General features: G+C 37.6%; 1 protein-coding gene across 1 annotated transcript in view; it reads left to right on the top strand.

Annotated features, from left to right (window-relative positions):
- The window catches only part of LOC122071277 (PHD finger protein ALFIN-LIKE 2-like), an 18,624-nt gene extending 5,064 nt beyond the window's left edge, over window positions 1–13,560 (top strand). The window contains exons 4-5 of the mRNA XM_042635604.1: window positions 12,849–12,969; window positions 13,059–13,560. Of these exons, the coding sequence (XP_042491538.1) occupies window positions 12,849–12,969; window positions 13,059–13,310 (373 nt within the window). The 3' untranslated portion in view covers window positions 13,311–13,560. The remainder of the gene's footprint in view (window positions 1–12,848; window positions 12,970–13,058) is intronic.
- The last annotated feature ends 9,311 nt before the right edge of the window (window positions 13,561–22,871 follow it).

Raw genomic sequence — 22,871 nt, 5'->3', positions numbered from 1 at the left:
TGTTGTTCGTCTTTTCAGAACCACCATCTCTCTTTCTCCATTAAGAGTTAATCTTGAAACACCAACCTGCGACCGAGAGAGGGCACCGGCGACTGATAACACCAACCTGCGACCGAGAGAGAGAGAGAGGGAATTGGCGAAGGAGAGAGAGGGCAGCGGCGAAACCTGAGAGTGAAAACCTGCAATAGGTTTTCCTTATGACTTGGGGTTTTTGATCGTGAGATGGAGAAAAGGGATTGGGGGTTTTGAATAGTTTTGTTCTTTTAAGTTTCTAAAAGAATAGAAAAGCAACTTTTTTGTACTCTTGCAATGTATTCTTTACTTATTCTTTTTCATTGGTTCATTCCGGGGGAATACAAAAATGAACTGGACGTGCCAAACACTGTTCTATTTGCATTCCCGCAGAATAGAAGAACACCAGAAACATTCTCCCAGAGTGTTATCAAACGGCACCCAATTCCTTCAGCCTTGATCAAACACAAGACGACTCTTCATGAAGAAGACAATAGCAACAACCATTATTTTTTATCAAAATCTTTCTAGGCTTTTAGGAGCCTCATTTTCTTTATTTATAATGTTAATGGGGGAGAGAATTACAAAATAGAAGGTTCCTCAAAAAGGAAACCAAATATTATCCTAATACAATAGTTACTAAAAGCTGAAATTAGAAACTAGTTGAAAAAGGAAACTAACTACTAATGACTTGACTCAATTAATAACTTGACTCCTAAGGAAACAAATATAACTCAAATCAAGCCCAACTAAAAAGGAAACTAATTGAAAAAAGGAAACTAACTAGTAATCCCGTACTCAATCTTAGACCCCCCTTTTAGACCCATAAAAGTGGTCTATGACACTCAAAACACATGGGATTAAAGGCCCAACATGTATGGAACTCAACCCTAGGCTTATTCCTAATAAAACAAGCATATTTTGGTAATTAATCTGCATCAACTCTCTCCATCTTGAAAAAATTCATTCTTGAATTTTGCATTGCTAAGGGGGAAACATGTGCATAGCAACTTTAACCATTCCCAAACAAAATTTTGGTTACTTGTAGACTTTTGGAAGGTAGTCTTCAAGGTGTGGAGCTTTCTCTTCAAAGAACCATGATGGCATAACAAACTCTATATGCTCAACCTCTGAATGAATATCAACTGTGAATGTCGTGTCTATAGAGTCGTCAATGTTGGTAACTTTTTCATCAATGATTAGAACAAACTCTTCATTCTCATCATGAATCTCAAAGACTTGTTGTGTTCTTTTAATTACCATATCATCTTCCACAGCTTCAGTCTCGTCTACTATGCTCTCTTCAATGTAGAACTCTTCAGTGGAATCTTCTATCTCTTGACCTTCTGTCTTTGAAGCTTCAAGAACTATCTCTTCAGTGTGAACCTTGACTTCAAGTTCTTTTGGTTTGAATAGAGTTATCTTCACTTCACCTAGAGGAGCTGTCTCTTGGGGGTGCTGAATTGTTAGGTCTAGTGGTTGGAAAATTTTTCTTGACCTCCCTAGCTTGATAACGAAACCTTCTACATGTGCTATACGTTCCTCTGTTCGAAGAGCCTTGTTAAATCAATCTCTCACTGTATACACATTAGCAACACCAATTCCTCTATAAATTTCAACTCGCAATCCCAGTCGAAACGGAGAAAGTATTTGCCTTTCACTTTCCTTAATGCTTGTGAGAGAATAAAGTGCATCAAATTTGTTCATGTATTCCGTAACATTCATATTTCTTTGACGAAGAGAGTTTAGTTGGTCTTGTATACGAGCTCTGAAATTACGTGGCAAGTACTTATCAGATAGTTCTTGCTTCATCTCTTCCCATGTAGTAGGTTCTCTACCACAGTCTTCAAGTTCTTGCTCATAGGACCTCCACCAATCACGAGCAGCCTCAATTAGCTTACCACAAGCTAATTTAATTTTCCATTCCTCAGACAGATCATAGTCGTCAAAGTAGTCATCCAATGCAGCTACCCAATCATAGAACAATTGGGGGTCATGTCTACCATCAAACTCCTTCAGATCGAGCTTGATTTTCTGTGAATCTTCAGAGTACCTCTGATATGTGGGACGCTTAGTCTCAAAATAACCCCTTATGTGTTTTTCAAAAGTAGGTTGCACTACATGAACCCTCTGTGGTGCTCTCAGATTATGGTTTGCTCTCCTGTTAGCCAACTAAGCAGTTACATTCAATGGGGCTTCCACTTCAAGTGTTGTATATGAATCACCGGTAGGTTGTTGTGGTTGGGTCTCTACAGCTAACAACCCTGTATTCAGTTCAGTCTGCAAAGCTTACGGTTCAGCTTTCAATTCAGTTCTCCATTTTTGTAGAAACTCCATAATAGAAGCTAGGGTGGGGGTGTTCTTAGACATGCTCTGATACCACTTAATGTAGGACTAAATTGGACACCCAATTAGGCTCAAAACTACAGGAACTTTTAAAACAAAGAACAACCAAAACTAACCCCAACCATATATTAGAAATTAACTTCAGCGACAACCCAGAAACAGTACCGAACCCACAGAACAGCAACACAGGGATTAAACAAACCAGTAGCAGTTTAGAACTAATCCAGAGACTATTAAAGTGCTAACAGTCTTCAAAAATCAGAACAGATATTCAGCAGTACAACAGGTTATCGATCTCAAGAGGATAACAGCAGAGTCCATTCCAACAATGATTCTTAGGACTGAACCAGGAACAGATGGGAGTCCGTTCAGATTTAAGTTAACAGAATATTAAGAATAGCAGTCCAGAAAACACTATTCAAACCAGCAGAACCAGAATGCAAAAAATAGAAACTTCATTTCACTAAAAGACGAAAATCTGAAGATTTCTGATTTCTCATTAATGGCTGAGCAGAATCAGCAAATATTTGGGTCTATCCTCACTGGTATGGGGAGGAACCTTCGATCAAAAAACTGGACTAATCGGATACTCAGATCTGTTCATTCCTGCAGGGGCGGATGCTCTGTTTTGCAGAATTTTTTGGGCAACAGAGTGATAGATTACATATCTGGTTTTGCAGCCCTAATAAGGCTTGAAAGAGATATAAAAATTTAAGAGAATAATACTTGAAGTAGACCTCCTGGACTTCACGCCGCAAGGAGTCAATTGGATCAAACACCAATTCCTTCAGCCTTGATCAAACACAAGACAACTCTTCATGAAGAAGACAATAGCAACAACCATTATTTTTTTATCAAAATATTTCTAGGCTTTTAGGAGCCTCATCTTCTTTATTTATAATGTTAATGGGGGAGGGAATTACAAAATAGAAGGTTCCTCAAAAAGGAAACCAAATATTCTCCTAATACAATAGTTACTGAAAACTGAAATTAGAAACTAGTTGAAAAGGAAATTAACTACTAACAACTTGACTCCTAAGGAAACAAATATAACTCAAATCAAACCCAATTAAAAAGGAAACTAATGGAAAAAGGAAACTAACTAGTAATCCCGTACTCAATCTTAGACTCTCCTTTTAGACCCATAAAAGTGGTCTATTACACTCAAAACACATGGGATCAAAGGCCCAACATGTATGGAATCCAACCCTAGGCTTATTCCTAATAAAACAAGCATATTTTGATAATTAATTTGCATCAAATAGAAATAATGAAAATAGAAACTAAGCGTATCAAACTATTGGCAACTAAATAAATTCTTAGTAAGAATCCCTTGCAAGGCAGCAACTTTCTCGGATTCATCTCACGCAATGGGCCCTGCCAGATCTATGAAATCTGGAAAAATATCTTCTTAAATCTTCTCCCATGCAAGCTGTATCCTAACTCCAGAATAACTCTATCAAGTCTGGAAAATTTCCAAAGATTTGTTTCTACACAACAAGTCAGCCTCCTATCTCCAAAACAACTCCATGCAGTGGCCATATGTGGCCCACTAGATCTTCTCAAAATTATCTCCAAATAAGTCTGATCGATGGGGGGAATGACCCTGGGCAGGTTGTTACTAATTTCTCTCGACCACCATCGATCTACATCAGCATATAAACATTCTGTTTTACTTATGTCCTAAACTCGCATAGGTTATTTTCCAGTAACTGCGAACTGCCAATAGTTAATTGAGTGTGGTAGGACTTTTTGGTTGCCAATTAAAAAGGGAAAAAAAAAATGAAGAATTTCTAATAGCTCATTAATCCTCTAGAAACACAATGAGCTAAGTAATGATCACTTGCTATCTTTGTTAAAAGGTTTGTACTTCTTCTTCAAGAGCACTCTTGGCAAGTATATATTGGGTATATAACCATATGAAGGAAATAGAAGAAGCCAACAACATAGATTTGCCCTGAACTGATGAAGTCTGAAATAAACTCTCGGTATAAATGTCCCTTCTTTAGCTAGATCTTGATCCTACAACTCGCGCTTAGGATTAATGGAAACAATGACATAATATCTCTTTGATATAAGCTTGCAGAAAACCAAACAAAAGAACTTGTTGGAATCTCTTCGACAATTTTGGGTGGGGTGTGTGCGCTAATAAGATTGGGGAATGAAGGAAAGTATATCTAAGATGAAAGAATGCAGGAGAGTAAATAAAATGAAATAGGAATTCAATGAAATATGGAATGAAGGGCATAAAAGGAATTACCTAAGGTGTGTTTAAGAGAAATTTGATTCTTCAAGTAATATGATTGCTGCACTTGTAGTGTATTTTCTCTGAAAAAATTGAGTTCTTGATTCAAGAATTTTATCACTCAAGATTTGGGTTTTGGAATGGTGACTGCTTGAGTGGAACCGTGTGTTGTCCTGATAAATGGGGAATTGTAAATGGAGAATTGTTGAAGATAGATAGTGATCTTGATGAAGAAAAGATGATGCGAGAGAGCTTCCATGGGTCAACCCGAACCCGTTGGTTATCCAGATCGAGAACCGGGTCCAAAGTTGGTCTTTGGTTTAGTAGGACATTAGTAGGTTTGATTGATTTTCCTCCTTAGGACTCCTTTGCAACCCTCAAAATTGGGGCCAAAATAGGTGGCTTCTTGTTGAACTCTGAGGGTTCTTGGATGCTGTCACAAATTAGGTAATTTTAGGAACTTCCAAGAACTTATTATAACAGCTGCTGTTCCTCTTCAAAATCTGGATCGAAGGACCCTTTTGGTGTGCCCACTAGATCCCCAAAACTTAGAAGTAATCAGGTCACAAGGCCGGCAATTATGGCATTTGAACTGCTACCCAGGAAAGTCCTCCAATAGTCTGCCGTATGGCTTGTGTTGTGCCTTCAAACAGTTGATGTTGTTGCCTTGATTAACAACTCAACAGTCTTCTAAACACCTCAAAAGTAAATTAAAAAAAAAAGAAAAAAAAAAAAGAAAAGAAAAAGGGTATCGATGGTGGGTTGAGGACGGTGAAGAAGAACTGAGGGATTGCGCATCTCACCCACAGTTTAGGCATCTCACCCACTCAGATAACTTTTCAGCCATGAGTGGCACAATAATTCGTTAATCAAACTTGCCGTTCTATTAAAATTGATTGGCCTTTATAGGTTCTAAAAACTAGCAATTTACTTTGTCCAACAAATAAAGGAAACTAAATTAAAGGACAAAACAGAAATTAAAACCTACTTTGGGTTGTTCGACCCATCTACATCATCCATCTTCTTTCTTCTTGCTTAGTTTAGGCTACCAGCTAACTTGGTATCAGAGTGGGCTGCTGGTTTTGACGGTCGAACTACGGGCTCTTTTCTTCCTCTCTTTGGAACCCTAGGTTACAAAGGGTTCAAAGGAAGAGGCCTCCATGTGAAAACTTGTAGAAACCACAATGTAAGTTGCTGAATCAAAACTGAAGGAGCACCATCAGAAGTTATTTAGTGAAGATTGGGAGTGTGGAGGTCAAATCGAAGAGGAATAGGCAAGGGATGCTTTACTGCCTGCTCTAGAATATCTCTTAGTTTCCTCCCTTATCTGCTATTGTTTCATGCTGTGACTTGGAACATTAGAATCCCCCTAAGGGGTCTCCTTCAAAGGTCCTTGCCCTCAACTGAAGATATCTTACATTGCTTCTCCACAACTCACATCTCGAAGTTCTATGTGCTTTTTTGCTGGCCAGATTTGCAATTATGTTGTTATTTTGTTCGTCTGAATGCCTTGTAATGTTAGTTGGTTGATGCTATATTCTGAATCTGGTGGTGCGAGGGCTATAACTATGTTAGCTCCTGTTATTTGTTAAAATAATCAATTCTTTGAATATTTCTATGTTTAGTGTATTTTTTGTGGCCTGAAAGTAAGCTGTTTTATTCTCGGGAAGAAAATTGGGTAGAGTGTGCACTCCCCATTTGGTTTGGGTAGTCAAATAGTTCCTCGTGTGTTATTTTGAACTATGTCAGAGGTCAGTGGACCAATGGATTCCTCAGCGGGAGGTTCAAGTAATGTTTACCTCAGTTTACTTGGTGTTGAGAACACAAATACTCAGATATCCTTTGTCAAGTTAAACAACACCAACTGTCTTGATTGGGCGCATGCCGTAAAATTATTCTTGCTTAGCTGTGGGAAGTTAGGATATATAAATGGAGATATTAAGGCTCCAAGGCCTATTGGCCCCAACTACTAGAAGTGGAAGATAGAGGACTTCACAATGATGACATGGCTGATTTTTTCTATGATGCTGGATGGTTCGTTAGGAAAAATACAGCTAAGGAGATTTGATAGTGCTGTAAGCACGTTGGACAGAGCAGGGAACTTTGACACCTACTTCGAGAAGTCCTCGATGTGAGACAGTGATATGTCCATTTCTGAGTATTACAACAGAGTGGTTGGACTTTGGGAGGAGTATGACTACTATGGACAATGTGATGCTTTGGCATCGTCGCTTGGGACACCCTTCTTTTTGTGTTGTGAGGAAGCAATTGCCTCATTTAATTTTCTACTTCCTATGTATTTTAATGTGAATCTTGTCAATAGATCCTCTGCACCTTTTTATGTTATTCAGTCTAATGTTTGGGATTTGCTCCCACTAATTCCTTGTTTGGTCATAGCTACTTTGTTACCTTTATTGATGACTTTTCTTTTACTACTTGGGTCTATCTTTTGAAACTCAAGAATGATTTGTACGAGGCCTTTAAAACTTTTTATCATTTGGTCTATGCCCAATTTGATAACAAACTCAAAGTTGTTGGGTCTAATAAAGGGGATGAATCCATGTATGGGTCACAGAATTTTTCAGTAACAATGGCATTCTCCATTAGTGTGCCTGTGCCAATACTCTCCAACAAAATGGGGTTGCTGAACAGAAGAATCTCCATCTGTTGAAAGTCATCCGGAGTTTGTTGTTTGGCATTCATGTCCAAAGGCTTTTTGGTATGAGGACCTCGTTGCTACCACTTCTCTCCTCAATCGTATGCCCTCAAGTGTTCTTGGTTTCAAATCCCCGTCAAAAGTTTTCTCCCAGTGCCCCTACCTTTTCCATTCCCCCCAAAGTGTTTGGCTGTGTGTGCTACATTCGCATCGTAAAATTTGATCGTAGTAAACTTGATCCTAGGGCTGATGCAAATACGGCTGCACTTGACTTGTTGGTCCGACATGACTGGCTTTGGAAGCCAAGAACCAAGAAGAACCAGTCTAGCCTAGGGTTTTGGCCCAACAAGGGTTGGAAATAGTAGTTTATTATTTTGAGCCTTTATTTCCAAGTATTAGCACAGGTAGGACGTTGGAGTTAGAACTGGATTGAACTAGTTTCTTTCATGATTTGTTTCCTAGATTAGGCTAGTGTTTCCTATTTTAGTTGGTTTCCAATTTCATGTCTTTTCTTTTCCTATATATTGGCTGTAATCGATGGACAAGGTTAGAGAGAAATGGAGAATGGATTGAGAATTGGTTTGGTTTTGTGCTTTGTGAGAGTGTATGTTTCCCTTTCCACCTTGGTACCATGATCTTCCCCTTCTTTCTGAGGGCCCTCCCTCATGTGCTCGTACACATCTTCTCCTTTGCTACTCTCCTACTGAGAAAGGTTACAAATTTTGCTACCCTCCCCACAAGTGGCTAGTCTCCGTGGATCTTTCCTTTGTTGAGTACATTCCCTTTTTCTCTTCCTTTGGGTCCCTTCTTCAGGGTCAGAGTCAAAAGAAGAGGTGCTCCTTGTTCCACCTTCACTTGTTCCCGCTTTTGTATTTGATATGATGAAAGTGTGCAAGTTTGCAATACAGGGGGAGGTACAACAGAAGGTGAACCTCAACCTCAATAAGGTGGGAAAGGTGAAGAGGAGAAGGAACTGATTGTGTATTAGAGAAGGGAGAAGAAGAGTTGCCAATTGCCTTCCTCAGATCCTTATCCTGAAAGCCTAAAGCCCTATGTCTCTGGTAATATACCAACTTTTCGTCCTGAGTTGGACCTTCGTATTGCTGTTGGGAAAGGAAAAAGGACTACTAATCCTGTTGGCAAGTTTGTCTCCTATGCTTCAATATCCCCCACGGTTATTACATAATCAGGGGCCTTGTCATCAGTTTCCATCCCTAGGAATGTCATTGAAGACATGACAAACTCAAAGTGGAAAGAAGCCAGGTTTGAGGAGACCTGGGCCCTTGAGAAGAACTGTACCTAGGACTTGGTTGCCCTTCCAAAAGGGCATGTTCCTGCTGGATGCGGATTAGTCTTCTCAGTTAAAAATCATTCAGATGGTACTAATGAGAGGTATAAAGCCCGGCTTATAGCCAGGTGTATGGAGTTGACTATCAAGAAACATTTGCTCGTATTGTTAAGCTTGACTCGGTAAGAGTCCTCTTGTCTGTAGCAGCAAACCAAGACCATCCACTACATCAGTTTAATGTGAAGAATGCCTTTCTCCATGGAGTACAGCCTTTTGGAAGCAGTACTGAAGATGTAGAACTGGGGTCATATTGCACGAGGACCAAGAAAGGCGAGGCCTAGCCTATTTTAAGGCTTCGGTCCATTTTGTTTTATGTTTAGTCCATTTATTTTATGTTTCAAGCTGTTTTGAGTCAGTTTGGTTGAATGGGTGGTTTGTTTGGTCTGACTTAAGTTAGATATTTATTTCATTGTCTTTAACTGTTTTATGTTGGGTCCACATCCTGTTTAAAGTATTTAGATTAGTTGGACTTGAAAAGGATTAGTGAGTTATGTAATAGGAATTGGATTGGGTTTCCCAGCCAGATTCAAACTCCATCTTTGATTGCTTTTATAAAGAAACACCAAGGGGCTCCATAGCCCACAATTTTGACTGTTTTAAAACGGCTGTTCTGTTCTTGCGTGGAGAGGGTTCTTCCTTGTGGAAGCCCGGGTGGCATTGTTCTTTGTTTATTCTTCGATTAGAGTACTGTTCTGTTTACTTTTCTACAATTCTGTTCATTAAAGTTCCCTGTGATAACCAGTCCCATCTTCACTAGGACTACTAATTTTGAAGGTGAGTTACATGTCTGATCTGAATTCTGTAGTTCATATGATAGCGTTCTCTTTATTACTCTGTTTCCAATTTTCAAATATGCTGGCTATTTCATTCAGTCTTAAGTAGGATTGTTCATTGTGATCTTACTTACTGAAATCTACATATGTTTCACCATCCTGTTGAATATGAAATTAATCACACCTACTGTTGTTCTGTAATATTCTGTGATCTGATTATCAGTCTGATTTCTATTTTGACAGTTTTGCCCATCCTAGTAGCACTAGGAATTCCCTAAAAAGTAGGATCCAGTCATTGGATCAAGTTGATATTTTCAGCACAGTTAGTACCCCTTTAGGGCAGAACTTGACCTTGCTTTCAGGCTGATCTGGTCCTTTGATTTCCTCCCATCTATCTTCTCCCTAATCTGGAATTTATTGTCTTATATGCACAGTTGTCAAGGCATCGCCTAGGCGACGGCTAGGCATCCAGGTGGCATAGTTGGAATTTGGGCGACTGTTGCCTTATTGCACTAGCGCCTTACTGCAAGGCGCATCACTTATTTATGTGAAATATCATTTAAATAAATGTTCATTTACTTAAGATATTATTCATAAATAAGCAAATATCTCCTCTTTGAATCCAAGAATGTCTGGTTGGATTGTGAAATATCATTTAAATAAATATCTGGTTGGATTGTGAAAACTCAGGAAAGAGTTTTTATAGATATCTAGTTTGTACAGTAACTCAACTTTGATTATGGAATTGACTTTGTTAGTTGAGTTTTTCGTGGCGTCTTAGGCGACAAAGGTGTTGGAGGGGATCTTGGACGTAAGGCGACACCCAATGACCTAGGCGACCAAGGCACCTGGATGCCTTGGCAGCGGCTTGACAACTATGCCTCCTACCCATATTTTAAGCCCATGAAAGTGGCCTATTACAAAGAAACCAAAGGCCCAACATATGTGTAACCCAACCCCAGGTTTTCCCCCTAAAGTTAGCACATTTGCTTTTACAAAATTTATTGTTTGTTAGAAAAGACAATGTACTTTGTACACAAATAATTTCTTAAGTCTAGTGCAAGCATATTTTTGTGTTTAACATTTAACTCTTGGTTCTGGTTGGCCAACCATGTTCCCCTGGCTGGAAGACCTATTTCTGCAATGTGACAAAGTTGTATGGGGCCAAAATTGGGTGGACATGTGGACTACAATATTCCTGGCTCATTACAGAGTTTGTCACATGGCAACATGAAGCACAAAAATTCTGAACTATTGAGAGGGTGTACGGATAATTGAGGGGATACAATAACTAACATGGGAGGGTATGCTATTAGAAAGGAGGATAAATGATTGAATTTGAGCTGCAATTTGATATGTGGTCAATCCATGACCATTCCTCGGACATCCAATGGTCGGAATTGCCAACATCATCCTTCCATGTGGCACAAATAGATGTATGTAGAAGGGAAGAGGAAGGAATCGTTGTTGACCCAACCGGAAATTTGTTTTGCTTCAAAAAATTTATTTTTTCTTGTGAGAACTTGATGATTTTATGTAGCCTCAAATTCTGAGTGGCATCCCTCTTATGGGTTTTCTGATCCAGTTATGACATCAAGTAAGCAGACATCCTTCGAGACTTTTTATTATACTGGTCACTCTTGTATCATAGCTGTGATTTAATCACTATTTTATGATGCAGCATTCAGCTGCAGGTAGAAAGATGAGGAAGTTTCTAGACCTGTTTTCAAAAGTGTCTTTAGTTAAGACTACTCCAATAGTTTAGCCGATGGAGAAGAGTTTGCTTTCACTTTGGGTCATTTATTTCTTTTAACTGACTTTCCTTATAGCTGCAAGGGAAGAGGTTCTGTATGGCTGTTCTGATTCAGTTTTATTTAAATATGTAAGAGGCTTTAGCCTCCCCCATGATTTTCTGAATATACAAGGTATTGCTGCTATTTGGTCTCTGGATCTCAGGCTGGCCCAGTGGATTATAGTGTGGACTCAATATTGTTACTTCTGAGGATTCAGAAGTGGATCTGGTGGACTCCTGATTGTTCTCTCTTCTCGACAATGAATCAGTTCAGTCCTAAACTCCTAGCAATTACTATTTTGATTAATAATTTCTTTTTCTGGTTCTGATTTCTGTGACGGTTAGGTTTCTCTTCAAATTTCTATATCAGTTTCTGTTGCTTAGCTTCCCCGTTGATTTCTAGAATCCAGTTGTTGTTATACTTCTTCAATTTAAAACCCTTATGGTATTGATTTCTGGTCAATACGTACTATTAATGTTCATATTATACCATTACTAGATTCTGTTCTAGAGCCTTGAAATCTGGTTTTTCAAGCTACAATCACAATGTCACCAGGACTCCTGTATAAGTTGAGATCTAACCATCAGATCCCAATCATATTTTACTGAATTATTCCCCATCCCTTTTCAACCACTCAACCTGTGTGCCAGCCACATTATACGTGTAATTGGTGTATTATTAAGAAACTCATCGCTGGTTCAGTTCCTTATCCTGCGATTTTGGAAAAACAAAAGGATCCCTTAGGTGTCTTAGAATCCCATCCCTTTCTTGACTGGGAGATTATGGTACTCATTCCGTAAAGGATTGCAATAATGCTTCACCCTCTGTCTCTTCATGTGTGCAAGTGTATGAGAAGGTTGATTTGGTCTAGATTTCTGAAGAAGTAAAGAAATGTTTTTTTTTTTTCTGATAGATGATATCATGAGGTTTTTGTTTTGATAATTCTAACTTTGATATTATTGGCAGTAACTTCATAGTGTTTCAGGCAGCATGCGAAATTAAGTATGTATTTGAAATGGGAAAATTGTATGGGACCATGTGACACTAATTATTTTACTGGCAACATAAAATAAAATTGAGGAAATATGGAAATAGGAAGAATAATTATATAGTAATTTTTTTGTGACATAAAGTGATGGATATATTTCAATTACGGCAATATTACCCTGGATATGTAAATGAATCTCTGTTATTCGGTCTGCCTATGTAGGCTATGGTGGTCTGGTGACATGCTTTTTTTAATATTTTTTAGTTGTGTTTGTTGTTCTATTCCTTGTTTACATTCTTAAAAATCAAATATTGAAGTATAGGGAAAGGCTTATTTTCTCTGCAGTCATTTGAAATGTCATGACCATTTAGATCACATTGGTCACTTCATGTTGCTGATTAGTTTAGAATTTGACCAATTGTCTACTTGTGCATGGATTCAGATCTGTAGCTTCTCTTTCTCCTTTGCCATTCAGGGAAGTATTTCAATGAATAATGGTTATATTCAACTCGGCCTCTTCCTGGATGTCTGCCATGTAAGGCAAAGTTAGGGGAGAGGGTGATTTTGTGCATACTTGACATGCTATACATATTTGTGCTCCTTTTGGTATATGGATGCTTCTTGCTTCAAACAAAGTTATTGGGAGAGCTACAAACTCTCAGAATCGTTTTTGCATTCACTTGACAGGAAGCGTTTGTTTAGTATGATCAATGATCTTCCCACCATCTTTGAAGTTGTGGCTGATCGGAAGCCCATGAAAGACAAGCCCAGTGCCGATAGTGGAAGCAAATCCAGAATCACCACAAAAGTGAGACAAGATAACTAGATTGTAATTTCTTCTCAATTCCCCATTATTAAGAATTTTAATTCTGTAAACCATTTTCTCATCTTGGGCAGAGATCAAGTGATGGACAGGTGAAGAACAGTTCAAAACCAGCTGATGAGAGCTATGGGGAGGATGAAGATGAACACAGTGAAACCCTTTGTGGGAGTTGTGGCGGGAACTACAATGCTGATGAGTTCTGGATTGGCTGTGATATATGCGAGAGATGGTTCCATGGAAAATGTGTCAAGATAACACCTGCGAAAGCTGAGAGCATAAAGCAGTACAAATGTCCTTCTTGCAGCTTGAAGAGGGGCAGACAGTAGTCACTAAAGCTAATCAAGGTTTAACATTGTTTTGGTGGCTGACATTGTAGCAGTAGCAGTAGCAAGTAGTATCTATGACAATCAAATATTCTTGATGTTGTGATAATTTTCATTTCGACCGAGATTCTTTAAAGGGGTCTTAATGTGTGCTCTCACCCTTGTTGTCCTTTAAGCTGCTTTTTTTTTTTCGGTCTGTTAGATATTTGTTATATATATACACATGCAATTAAAGGAATTTATCTTTTTGTGATTTTATGTGCGGGGCCTTGTTTTCTGGGTGGGGATTGTTGTTACAGGATTGTGCAGATATGAGCTTTGATTTGTTGTCGGCATTTTTGTCGGACACTCGTGTAAGTCCTTTACCTCAACTGCTGCCGAAGAAATTGCTTCTGTAACTGTGCTTATGTCTGTCACAGGCACTTTTGGTAGGACCTCAAAGGCTCAAACTGCGGACAGGCTCTTTCATATCACCATTTACTTTGGTGTCAAGTTGCAGTGATGTAGGGCTTCTCCATGTGAGTTTCTGCGAAGTTGGTTCAACAGTTTTTTTCTCTTGCAGTAAGTTCAGCACAACAGGCATTCATTTTGAGCCATTTAGAAGGATGATGTGATGACCAGCTTAAAACCTTTGGATACCAAAAGTGATTGATTGATTGGCCACATTTGAAATTCGGTGGTTTGATTTGATCACATGCACCTAACTTATCTGAACATTGGATAGTTAAGTAGTTAGTAAATCTCCACGTGAAGATTTGTGGTTTGACTCAACCATATTCTTATTCTACTTGATTTTTGCACTTAATATTTTTGGCTATAAAACTATCTATTTCTTGAAAAGTTAGAAGTAGCACCCTAGAGGTGGGTCTCAGTGCAACGGTAAGATGGTTCTATTATGACATAGTGGTTGCGTGTTTGAGTTGAGAATAACCTCTCCGTGAAACAAGGGAAGGTTGTGTAAATATGACCTTTCCAGACCTTGCAGTTGTGGGAGTCTTATGGATGGGTATATTTTTTTTGTGAGATTTTTATCAACACCGATAGTGGAAACAAGATTTGACACCTTAGCATGCATAAATTTTTTTGTTACACGGAAAGGTGATCTGAATTTGGATGGGTGGATATCTAGAAATGATGTGGATTAGTCACATATCAATTTCAAATTGAGATTCAATGTATTCTCTTATATGATTGTATACTTATATTGTAATCTCCATGCATAGTATTTGGAAGTCTAATTTTCATTAACTTATTGTTCCCATTCGCCAGACTCGGATTGGGCTGAAAGTTGTCAAGTTAGCAAGATAGCGGAGAACCTTGGTCAAGCCTGGACAGTGCAGGTCCCACTGGGATGGCTAAGGATGACCCATGACGGGAGGGTGAGATAGGTCCTAATAACCCTCTCTTTTTATCCCCTTCTCCTTCCCAAAACTTCCGCCGCTCGAATATGAAGAAAAGCATGCAATAGAAGAAAAGCACATATTCAAATTAGTACCCTTTAATCTATTATATGGATAGAGTTTTGTGGAGGATAAGGACCCGGATAGCCGACCCCATGTAAGGGATGTTCTTGTGATCCATCTTTAATTTATGCCTTATCTGCTTACGTCTTTTTCTTTGTTGCTTCTTGTTTTTCTTTTTTTTCAAATTGGATCCATATAGTCAATCCCATTTAGTTGGGATAAGGTTGTTGTTGTTGTTGTTAATCTATTACATGATCAATGCATATTTACATAGTGTCGAGTTTCCATTCAACCAATTGGATTAATCCCATTGGTATGCAAAGTGATAAAGATTGGAAATTTAATAGTTAAAAAAAAAAAAAAAAAAATTGATAGTGATTAGGGGTTAAAGCTGAGTATATTAAGAGTCTTTTTTATACCCTATAGTGGTGAGAGCCTCGTGCATTAGATATGTCTTTTTTTTTTTTTAGGATTAGGATTAGAGAGCTCTACTTCCTATATATCATGTCTTTTATAACCCTATTTTATTCCCACAAGAAAAAATGAAAATAAAAGGGAAAAAAAGATATGGGAAAGGTTTTCTTTTACCACCTATAGATTAAGATTCATTAATTCATCTAGGGTTATTATTATTTTTCCTCTCCCATTATGGTTATCTCACTATCACAATCACTTATGGTAAAGAAAGGTGAAGAGAAACCGGATCCGATAGCCATTGTTGAAAAGCGAAAACGACCTCAACCCAGTAAGGAAAAAAGATATTTTAGTGCAAAATACTGGTAGCCTTCAGTTGCAGTGAGTACAGTGGCACTGACTGTGTTCACACATGTAAAGCTTCACTAGCATGACCCATCACAATAAGGGAAGAAACATAGAGTACAAGCTTACAATGACTTATTTCTAGTCAACCCATAAAAATATATAAAAAATAAGAAAAACACTTGAACGACTTTTGAGATGTTGGACCCTAAAGTCCTAACAAGGACAATATACATTAGAGGCAGTTGGTGGGGAGTGAGGTCATGGCCTTAGTCACCAACAGACAATGGAGGTCCCATTCGTCAACTTAGATGGTGCCCAAACCCTACCAGTGTGGTTATCAAACTTCCACCCTTGACAGCCAAATTCATCCATATACGTCACTAACAGCGTCAAGGTACAGATGGTAAAGCGGATCCAAGGTGTCATTCAAGTCCACTAAGAAAAAAAAAAAAAAAAAAGAGGTAGACAAGAGATGTAGTTTAGGGTGGTGAGATAGATATGGTGAAAATAATTGTTTAATCCAGACGGTTCACAATCTTTTCATTTTCTCTCGTTTTTAATTGATAGTGAAAGATTGTGATATTTATATTGGCATAGGCAGCTATCAATGAGCAAAAATGTTCCTTCACCTTTTCCTTTCTTTATAACCATTTAGTGCACGTGATGGAAATCTGATAGACCATTTGTGATTTGATGGTGGTGTCGGCAAAAGCTTGTGTTGGTTTTTCCTTTTTTTTCTTCTGAAAGTAGTTTTATCCTGCTTAATGTCAAAAACATATTTACAATCATGGAGTGGGAATAGATTATATTATTTTTATTGAAAAATATAAAATAGGTTATACTACTCTTACTCAGAAAAAAAAAAAAAAACTAATATCGTAAACGTTATCGGCATAACCTTCTCTGATTGTAGTTTTATGTGTTAACGGACATCTTTAGTTTGAATCTCAATCCAACTCATCTGTTACTCAAGTAACATATGACAATGTATAAACGGATTTTACCCTTGGGCCTAAATTGTAAAACTAGGCATGTTCGAGGGGTTTTTCGTTATTAAAAAAATTTTTACTATGTTAATCCCCTTGGAATTTTCTAAAACCTACCTTCCTTAAAATAAGAAGTTAAGTGAAACTTTTTTGGCTGAACTGTTTTATTACTAGCACTATTACTTTTTTATATTAAATTTTGGGATTGAATTTTCGTCCCGAGGAAAAGAGAACACCTTTTGGCACAACATCTTAGGATTAGATTGGGAAAAATGTTTGACTTTTTACGATGAAGAGTGGTCATTAATGATGAAATTTTCTTATCCAAGAGTTTAGCCTTAAGGTCACATTATGATAAGGATGTGAATTTGAAATCGAAATCGTTTATCAAAACCAAACTGAGCCATTTACATTGAAACTGCAAAACAGTTTAGGGATGGTTCAGTTCTGATTTCAAGTTTAAGACCGATTAATTAAATGGGTCAGGTCGATTTTAACCGTTTAACCCATTGGTTTCAAACCGAATTAACACTGTGAAAATCAAACCATTTAAATCGATCCGATTAATCCGTATAATGAATAAATATTTGGTTGTTTTAATAAAATAATATGGTTTAATTTAGGGAATAATTAAGGACCATAGAGGTTGTCTAACAGTCTATTAATAATTTACTCCTATTATGTAGTTATGTAGTTAAATCCTTGCTTATTCAATGTCTTATTTAATTTGATACAAAATTGAAGTATTTATTAACAAAAACTAATTTTAGTAAGCATATGAATAAACTAGAAAACCGATTACTAACTATTTAGAAACCGTATGCAATAAACTGCAATCAAAACCGTTTAAAATCGTGAAACCGACACTGTTAAAAATCGTGGATCGAAACCGTTTATTAAACGGTTGCAGTTTTAGAAAGTGTACCCGTTAAGTAAACGGTGCGGTTTTGGTTTCAGCCAAAAAAATGTGAATTGAACTGAACCGCACCGTATACACCAAAACCGAACTGTTTGACACCCCTACATTATGATGGATGGAGAGATTTGGGCCGGTGATTTGAAATGGCCCTTAGGTCTCTAAACTCTAAAGCCATGGGTTTATTTGTTTTTTGACATTAAATTTGAAATAATCCTCGAGCCTCGGAACTTCAAAGTTATGGACTTTGGGTTACAAAAATGAGGTTTAGTGAGAATCTTTACGTTTTTAGCATGGTTGGAAAATCAAGTTTTTACTCCAGCAAGTCACTAAAGTCAAATAGAGAAACATGAAATCTAGTCATGAGCATGGTTCGAAATATCGTCGAAATTTCAGCTTTTTATTTTTATTTTTATTTTTTTTATCGAAACGAAATAAGGTCCGAAATAACATTTGTACAATATTTTGATCAAAATTTCGGTATTTTGACCGAAATTTCGGTATCGTTTCGGTATCTCGCCTGTCTCGGTACATTTCATGTGTTATAAATACCATATCTCAGTCGAAATTTTGGTATTTCGGTCAAAATTTTGACTCTGTCTCGCCTGTCTCAGTGGTTTCGGTTCCATTTTCATTTTTGAAGGAGAAACACTCCAAGTCTCCTACAAACGTCTAATTAGCCACATCATCATACATTTTGACTTCCATTGGACTCCTACAAGATCTACACTTTCAAAGCTTATGAAAGGTAATGTTCTTTCTCCAAAATCAGCTAAAATTTTCAAAATAGTTCAACGGTTGCTACCAAACAAATGCGCAACTCTAAAATAATGTCATGTCCTAATATTTTACATTTTTATGTTCTAAGTATGTTTATTAACCTTAAAATAAGTTATCCACCAAGTTTCAGGTCAAAATATGGCCGTTTAACCACCCAAACAGTAAAAAAAAAAAAAAAAAAAACACTATTTTGGTTGAAATTTTGCTGAAACGAAACAAAACGAAATGAAATTTTAGTTTCTGAACCCACCGAAATACTGAAACGAAACGAGATTTTGAACCTTGGTCATGAATCATGAAGGCTGATCTAGCTAGATTTAAGAAATGACTAGACTAGGTTAGAGTCAGCTCAAGTTTTCATTGACTTGATGTTTCCATCCGCACCAAGTGAAATTTATGAGTTTGGTTTTTTTTTATTGGGTTATATGCTATTCATAAACCATAAGTTTGATCTACAATTAAACAAAACCCAAAAATTTTTGTTCATTATTTTCAATATTAGCCCCCTTTTATTCTTCCCACCTCTAAAGCAACGATAGCCTCAGTCCCATCGCACTTGGAGAAAAAGAAGAAAAATATATTAAACCATAAGAAAAAATTATGTCTCACCCAAATCACTAAGTTTTGAAAAGGCAAGTTGAGTAAAAAAACCTTATTTTCTAACTATAGTTTCTAGATTATATTATATATATGTTTGGAAAATTTTTTATCAACAAATCAGCCCTATGTTCTAAGAATAGGTTTTTGTTTTACTATGAAATTAACTGACATAGATAAGCATCATGGGAATTTTTATGTATTTATTCTAATCCAGATCTTGGACAGAAGATCCCTTGAAATGCGCATTCCATAGATAATCTTTGCGTGTCATGCTCGAGGAAAAAGAATCAAAGTGGCATTTTAGTCAAAGAACGTGCTATAGAAAACCACGTTTTCCTTCTCTATAAAGTCTCAATAGACAACACGTATCAATCACATGGTAGCTGTGATTGGGTTTAAATTTAATCAATCCTCAATATTCTCTTTCCTTGGATGCTTCAAGGGGTAGCACGTTGTTCCTAAATTTTATAGATTTGAAGAGTTCTCTCCCCCTAATGCCTTTAAGTTTTGTGCTTCGATAATTACATGATTTCTGTCAATCCAAACTATTAAAAAACGAACTAACTCTTCCTTTGTTGGTTTGATTTCAGATTCATCATAATCACATCAGATTTGACTCGATCCGAACCAATTGATTGACACCCCTATTGATTGACACCCCTACGTACACTAAGCCTATGATCGGCATAAAAACAACAATAGAGGATCAAATCCCATTTTAAAATGTCTATCTTAAGAAAACATGTCCCATGAAAATTCAAAAAGAAATGATTCCATTTCAAGTGCTAACTAAGACAAACGGCACCTATATACCTATGTTTAATTCCCCCTCCCCCTCCTCCCCACATGTTTTTTTAATGATGGTTATACCTAAGAAAATTGATTTCATCATTCAACTGTTGATTCAAACCTTTGAATGGCAACCGTACCATAAACATCACACCACCCCTCCCCTCCCCCTCCCCCACCCCCACCCCCACCCCCACCCCCACTAGCACTACATATATCACACACAAAGAAACTGAAACGTACTTTGATAGATAATTAAGATGTTTACCACCCACTCAATTTGGACCACCACCGACTCCCTCCCACCACAAATTCAAATTCAAAATTTCATTCATCATCATATCTCATTTGAATGCTTATTCCCATGACCGGTAGCACTTCATTGCAGCATGCACCTCCTTTTTGAGAGAGAGAGAGAGAGAGAGAGAGAGAGAGAGAGAGAGAGGGGGATTGTAAATCTGGGCACTGTTTGACAACGTTTTTTTTCTGTGTTTTCTTGTTCTCAGAAATAGAAAACCATCTTAAAAAACATTTGGTAAAGTTGTTCCATTTCATCCGTTTCTAGAAATATAAATCAAAATTTATACTTATTTACAATTCTAGAAACGACTTTGACGAAACAAGTCCAACTTGTTTCTTCGTTTCTAGAAAACGAATTTGAGAGAGAGAGAGAAAAAAAAAAAAAAAAAGGCGATTGTGCACAATAAATCTCTCAACTATTAAACTTAAAAAGAAGCAACCGAACCCTTTCTCCCTTTTCGGTATCTGATGATACTATTGGGTTTTTTAGTGGCATTATGTCTAAAAAACGTTTCGAGAAACAGATTTATCAAACTCCAAAAAATCCGTTTTTATTTCCAAAAACATGAAAAGTTATTTCTGTTGTTTCTAGACACAGAAACATCATAAATGTTTTAGCAAACGGTGCCCTAGTTGCTTCCTCTTCTTCTCCTTTCCTTTTAGCCCTTTGTTTTTCTTATAGTTTCTCCAACTTTTCCAACAATACAAAGCCTATACATCACATTGAATACAGTCAACAACCATGATTGCAAGTTGTTAGGACTCGTCCCCCATACCCCCACTTTTCACCCTTCACCCCCCAACATTTTCAACCATATAAATCTATACAAACTGTCACGCCCCGTTCACACAGAATCGGATCGGTGACCGAGTTAACTTCGGTTAACCCAAATCAGCCAAGATCATTTGATACAGTACCCCACCACAGCATACCCACATTTAAGATAAGTGTTCAAAAGTTCAACGAAAGACTTAAATTACCTGTAAATATCCCCAATATACTTGATACCCAAATTGTAGTATATAGCTAAGTACACGTAGGGCTGCAGGCATAATATTTACACAAAAGAATAATAATTTACGTATCAAGTACACAAAAGAGGAGGTCATAAAAAAAAAATCAAAAAGCAAAATCCTGTATGGTATCATTACTGCGATCCTGCAACAAAACCCTCGCACATATAATCAGTACCGTATTCATACTCCTCAGGGACCAACCAATCCTCAACAGAAAATTTGACTGTGGGACCTGACTCCTGATCTTCAGGCGGGTGACCTACAAAATTATCTAAAAGAGGTGTGCACGTGGGATGAGTTCAGTAGCTTAGTAAGTGAAAAGAAAGACCACACAAACATTCACATCCATATGCACTATATACTATGCAATTCATTTTAAATCTTATCCTCCTAAACAACATTACTAAGTCTTAGGTTATGTGCTACTCACAACCACAGTGCGTGTATACCCTGGGTACGAGTTACGAACTCCATCTCGCAATACTCCTATAGGGTTGTCACAGAAGGCCCACCGTGAGTACTCAGAAAAGTAAAGCATGCTGACTACCGGCTCTCAACATAAAAGTAAATGATAGAAATGTAAAGGTGCCGACCCCAGAAATTTAAAAGTAGTACGATTGGCCCTCTTGAATATACCACTGAGGTTATCAACTGTCCTAATGACCCGTCGGGCGTATGTCTAATCGTCATAGTGACCCGATAACCGCGACCACTGCTTCCCCCCAAGTGATAACCCAACACCTCAACCCCTGTTGGGAAGGATCGTAGCACAGGGAATGATAATCCTAAATCGCATGCTCCTATATGATAAAGTACGATTGCATAGTGCTACTGCGTCCCATACCACGGGCCACCAATGCACTCGTTTTCAAACCAACTACGACATCTAGTCTAATAATGCATCATGCACAATAATCCAACCATTCATCACATAAACACATCAATCATTTAACATTGAGAATGTAAAGCATAACACACATATCATAAATCATTTGTTTAGAATGCACAAGCAATACATGCAAATGGCATATACGGATGACTAATCAACACATAATTTGCATGATGACATGACTAGTCTAGATACAATTTAATGATGCAAAAACAAGCTTCAAATAAAGTCAAATGTATTTTCCCCACTTACTTATTGGGTACAAAAACTCACGTTCGGTACAGGTGAGATCCGACGTGAGAAATATAAATTCTAGTAAAACCTATCATAAGCGAATGATGTTAGCATTTCACCACCTTGGGGTAAAAAATAACAAGGTTTGATGTTTAAATCATGTTTAAAATCATAAAAGAAGGTTATCCACCCGTTTTAGACCCATTCGGGCTAAAAAATCTGACTGGTGGGCCAACAGGTGGGCCAGACAGCCCACCTGTCTTCGCCGTCGGTCTAACAGGCGGGCGGGTTTGCCCACCGGTCTTCGCCCACCTATAGGGGCAAAAATTGATTTTTTCCTTTGACACGTTCCTCAACCTTGGGAAAACCAAATGAGGCTGTTCCAATCACATTTTCCACACATCTAAGGTTTTATAAGATGATTCTAACCTAGATCTAAATTAGATTTAAGGATTGAAAAGCAATCTTACCTTCTTTGCTCAAGAACTCTTCCAAAACCCCAAAATCACCTCTTAACTCAAGAAATCACCGATGCTTCTTAAATCTTGTAAACACTTCTTTAAACCTTCAAAATCAACACATAGACCATCTATTAAACCTTAGATTCATCATCTGAAGTGGGATTAACAAAATCTCAAAGAACTCTACCCAAATCAAGGGTTTCACTTGGGGTTTTACGAAAGTTTAAGAAGTATAGTCTTCGCTCACCTCAAATCGTAGGTCTCGTGTTGAAGATCACTTTTTCGGTGCTGGAATGAGAAGACCAAACCTCGGCGTTGTTTAAAATCATTTCTTCCTCCTTTTCTTTTCATTTCTTCTTCTTCGTTC

Source organism: Macadamia integrifolia, unplaced genomic scaffold, assembly GCF_013358625.1.
Source record: "Macadamia integrifolia cultivar HAES 741 unplaced genomic scaffold, SCU_Mint_v3 scaffold_19A, whole genome shotgun sequence".
In the NCBI taxonomy this organism is placed as follows: domain Eukaryota; kingdom Viridiplantae; phylum Streptophyta; class Magnoliopsida; order Proteales; family Proteaceae; genus Macadamia; species Macadamia integrifolia.
The sequence above is the reverse complement of the archived record's forward strand: the minus strand, read 5'-3'. Positions and strand labels throughout refer to the sequence as shown.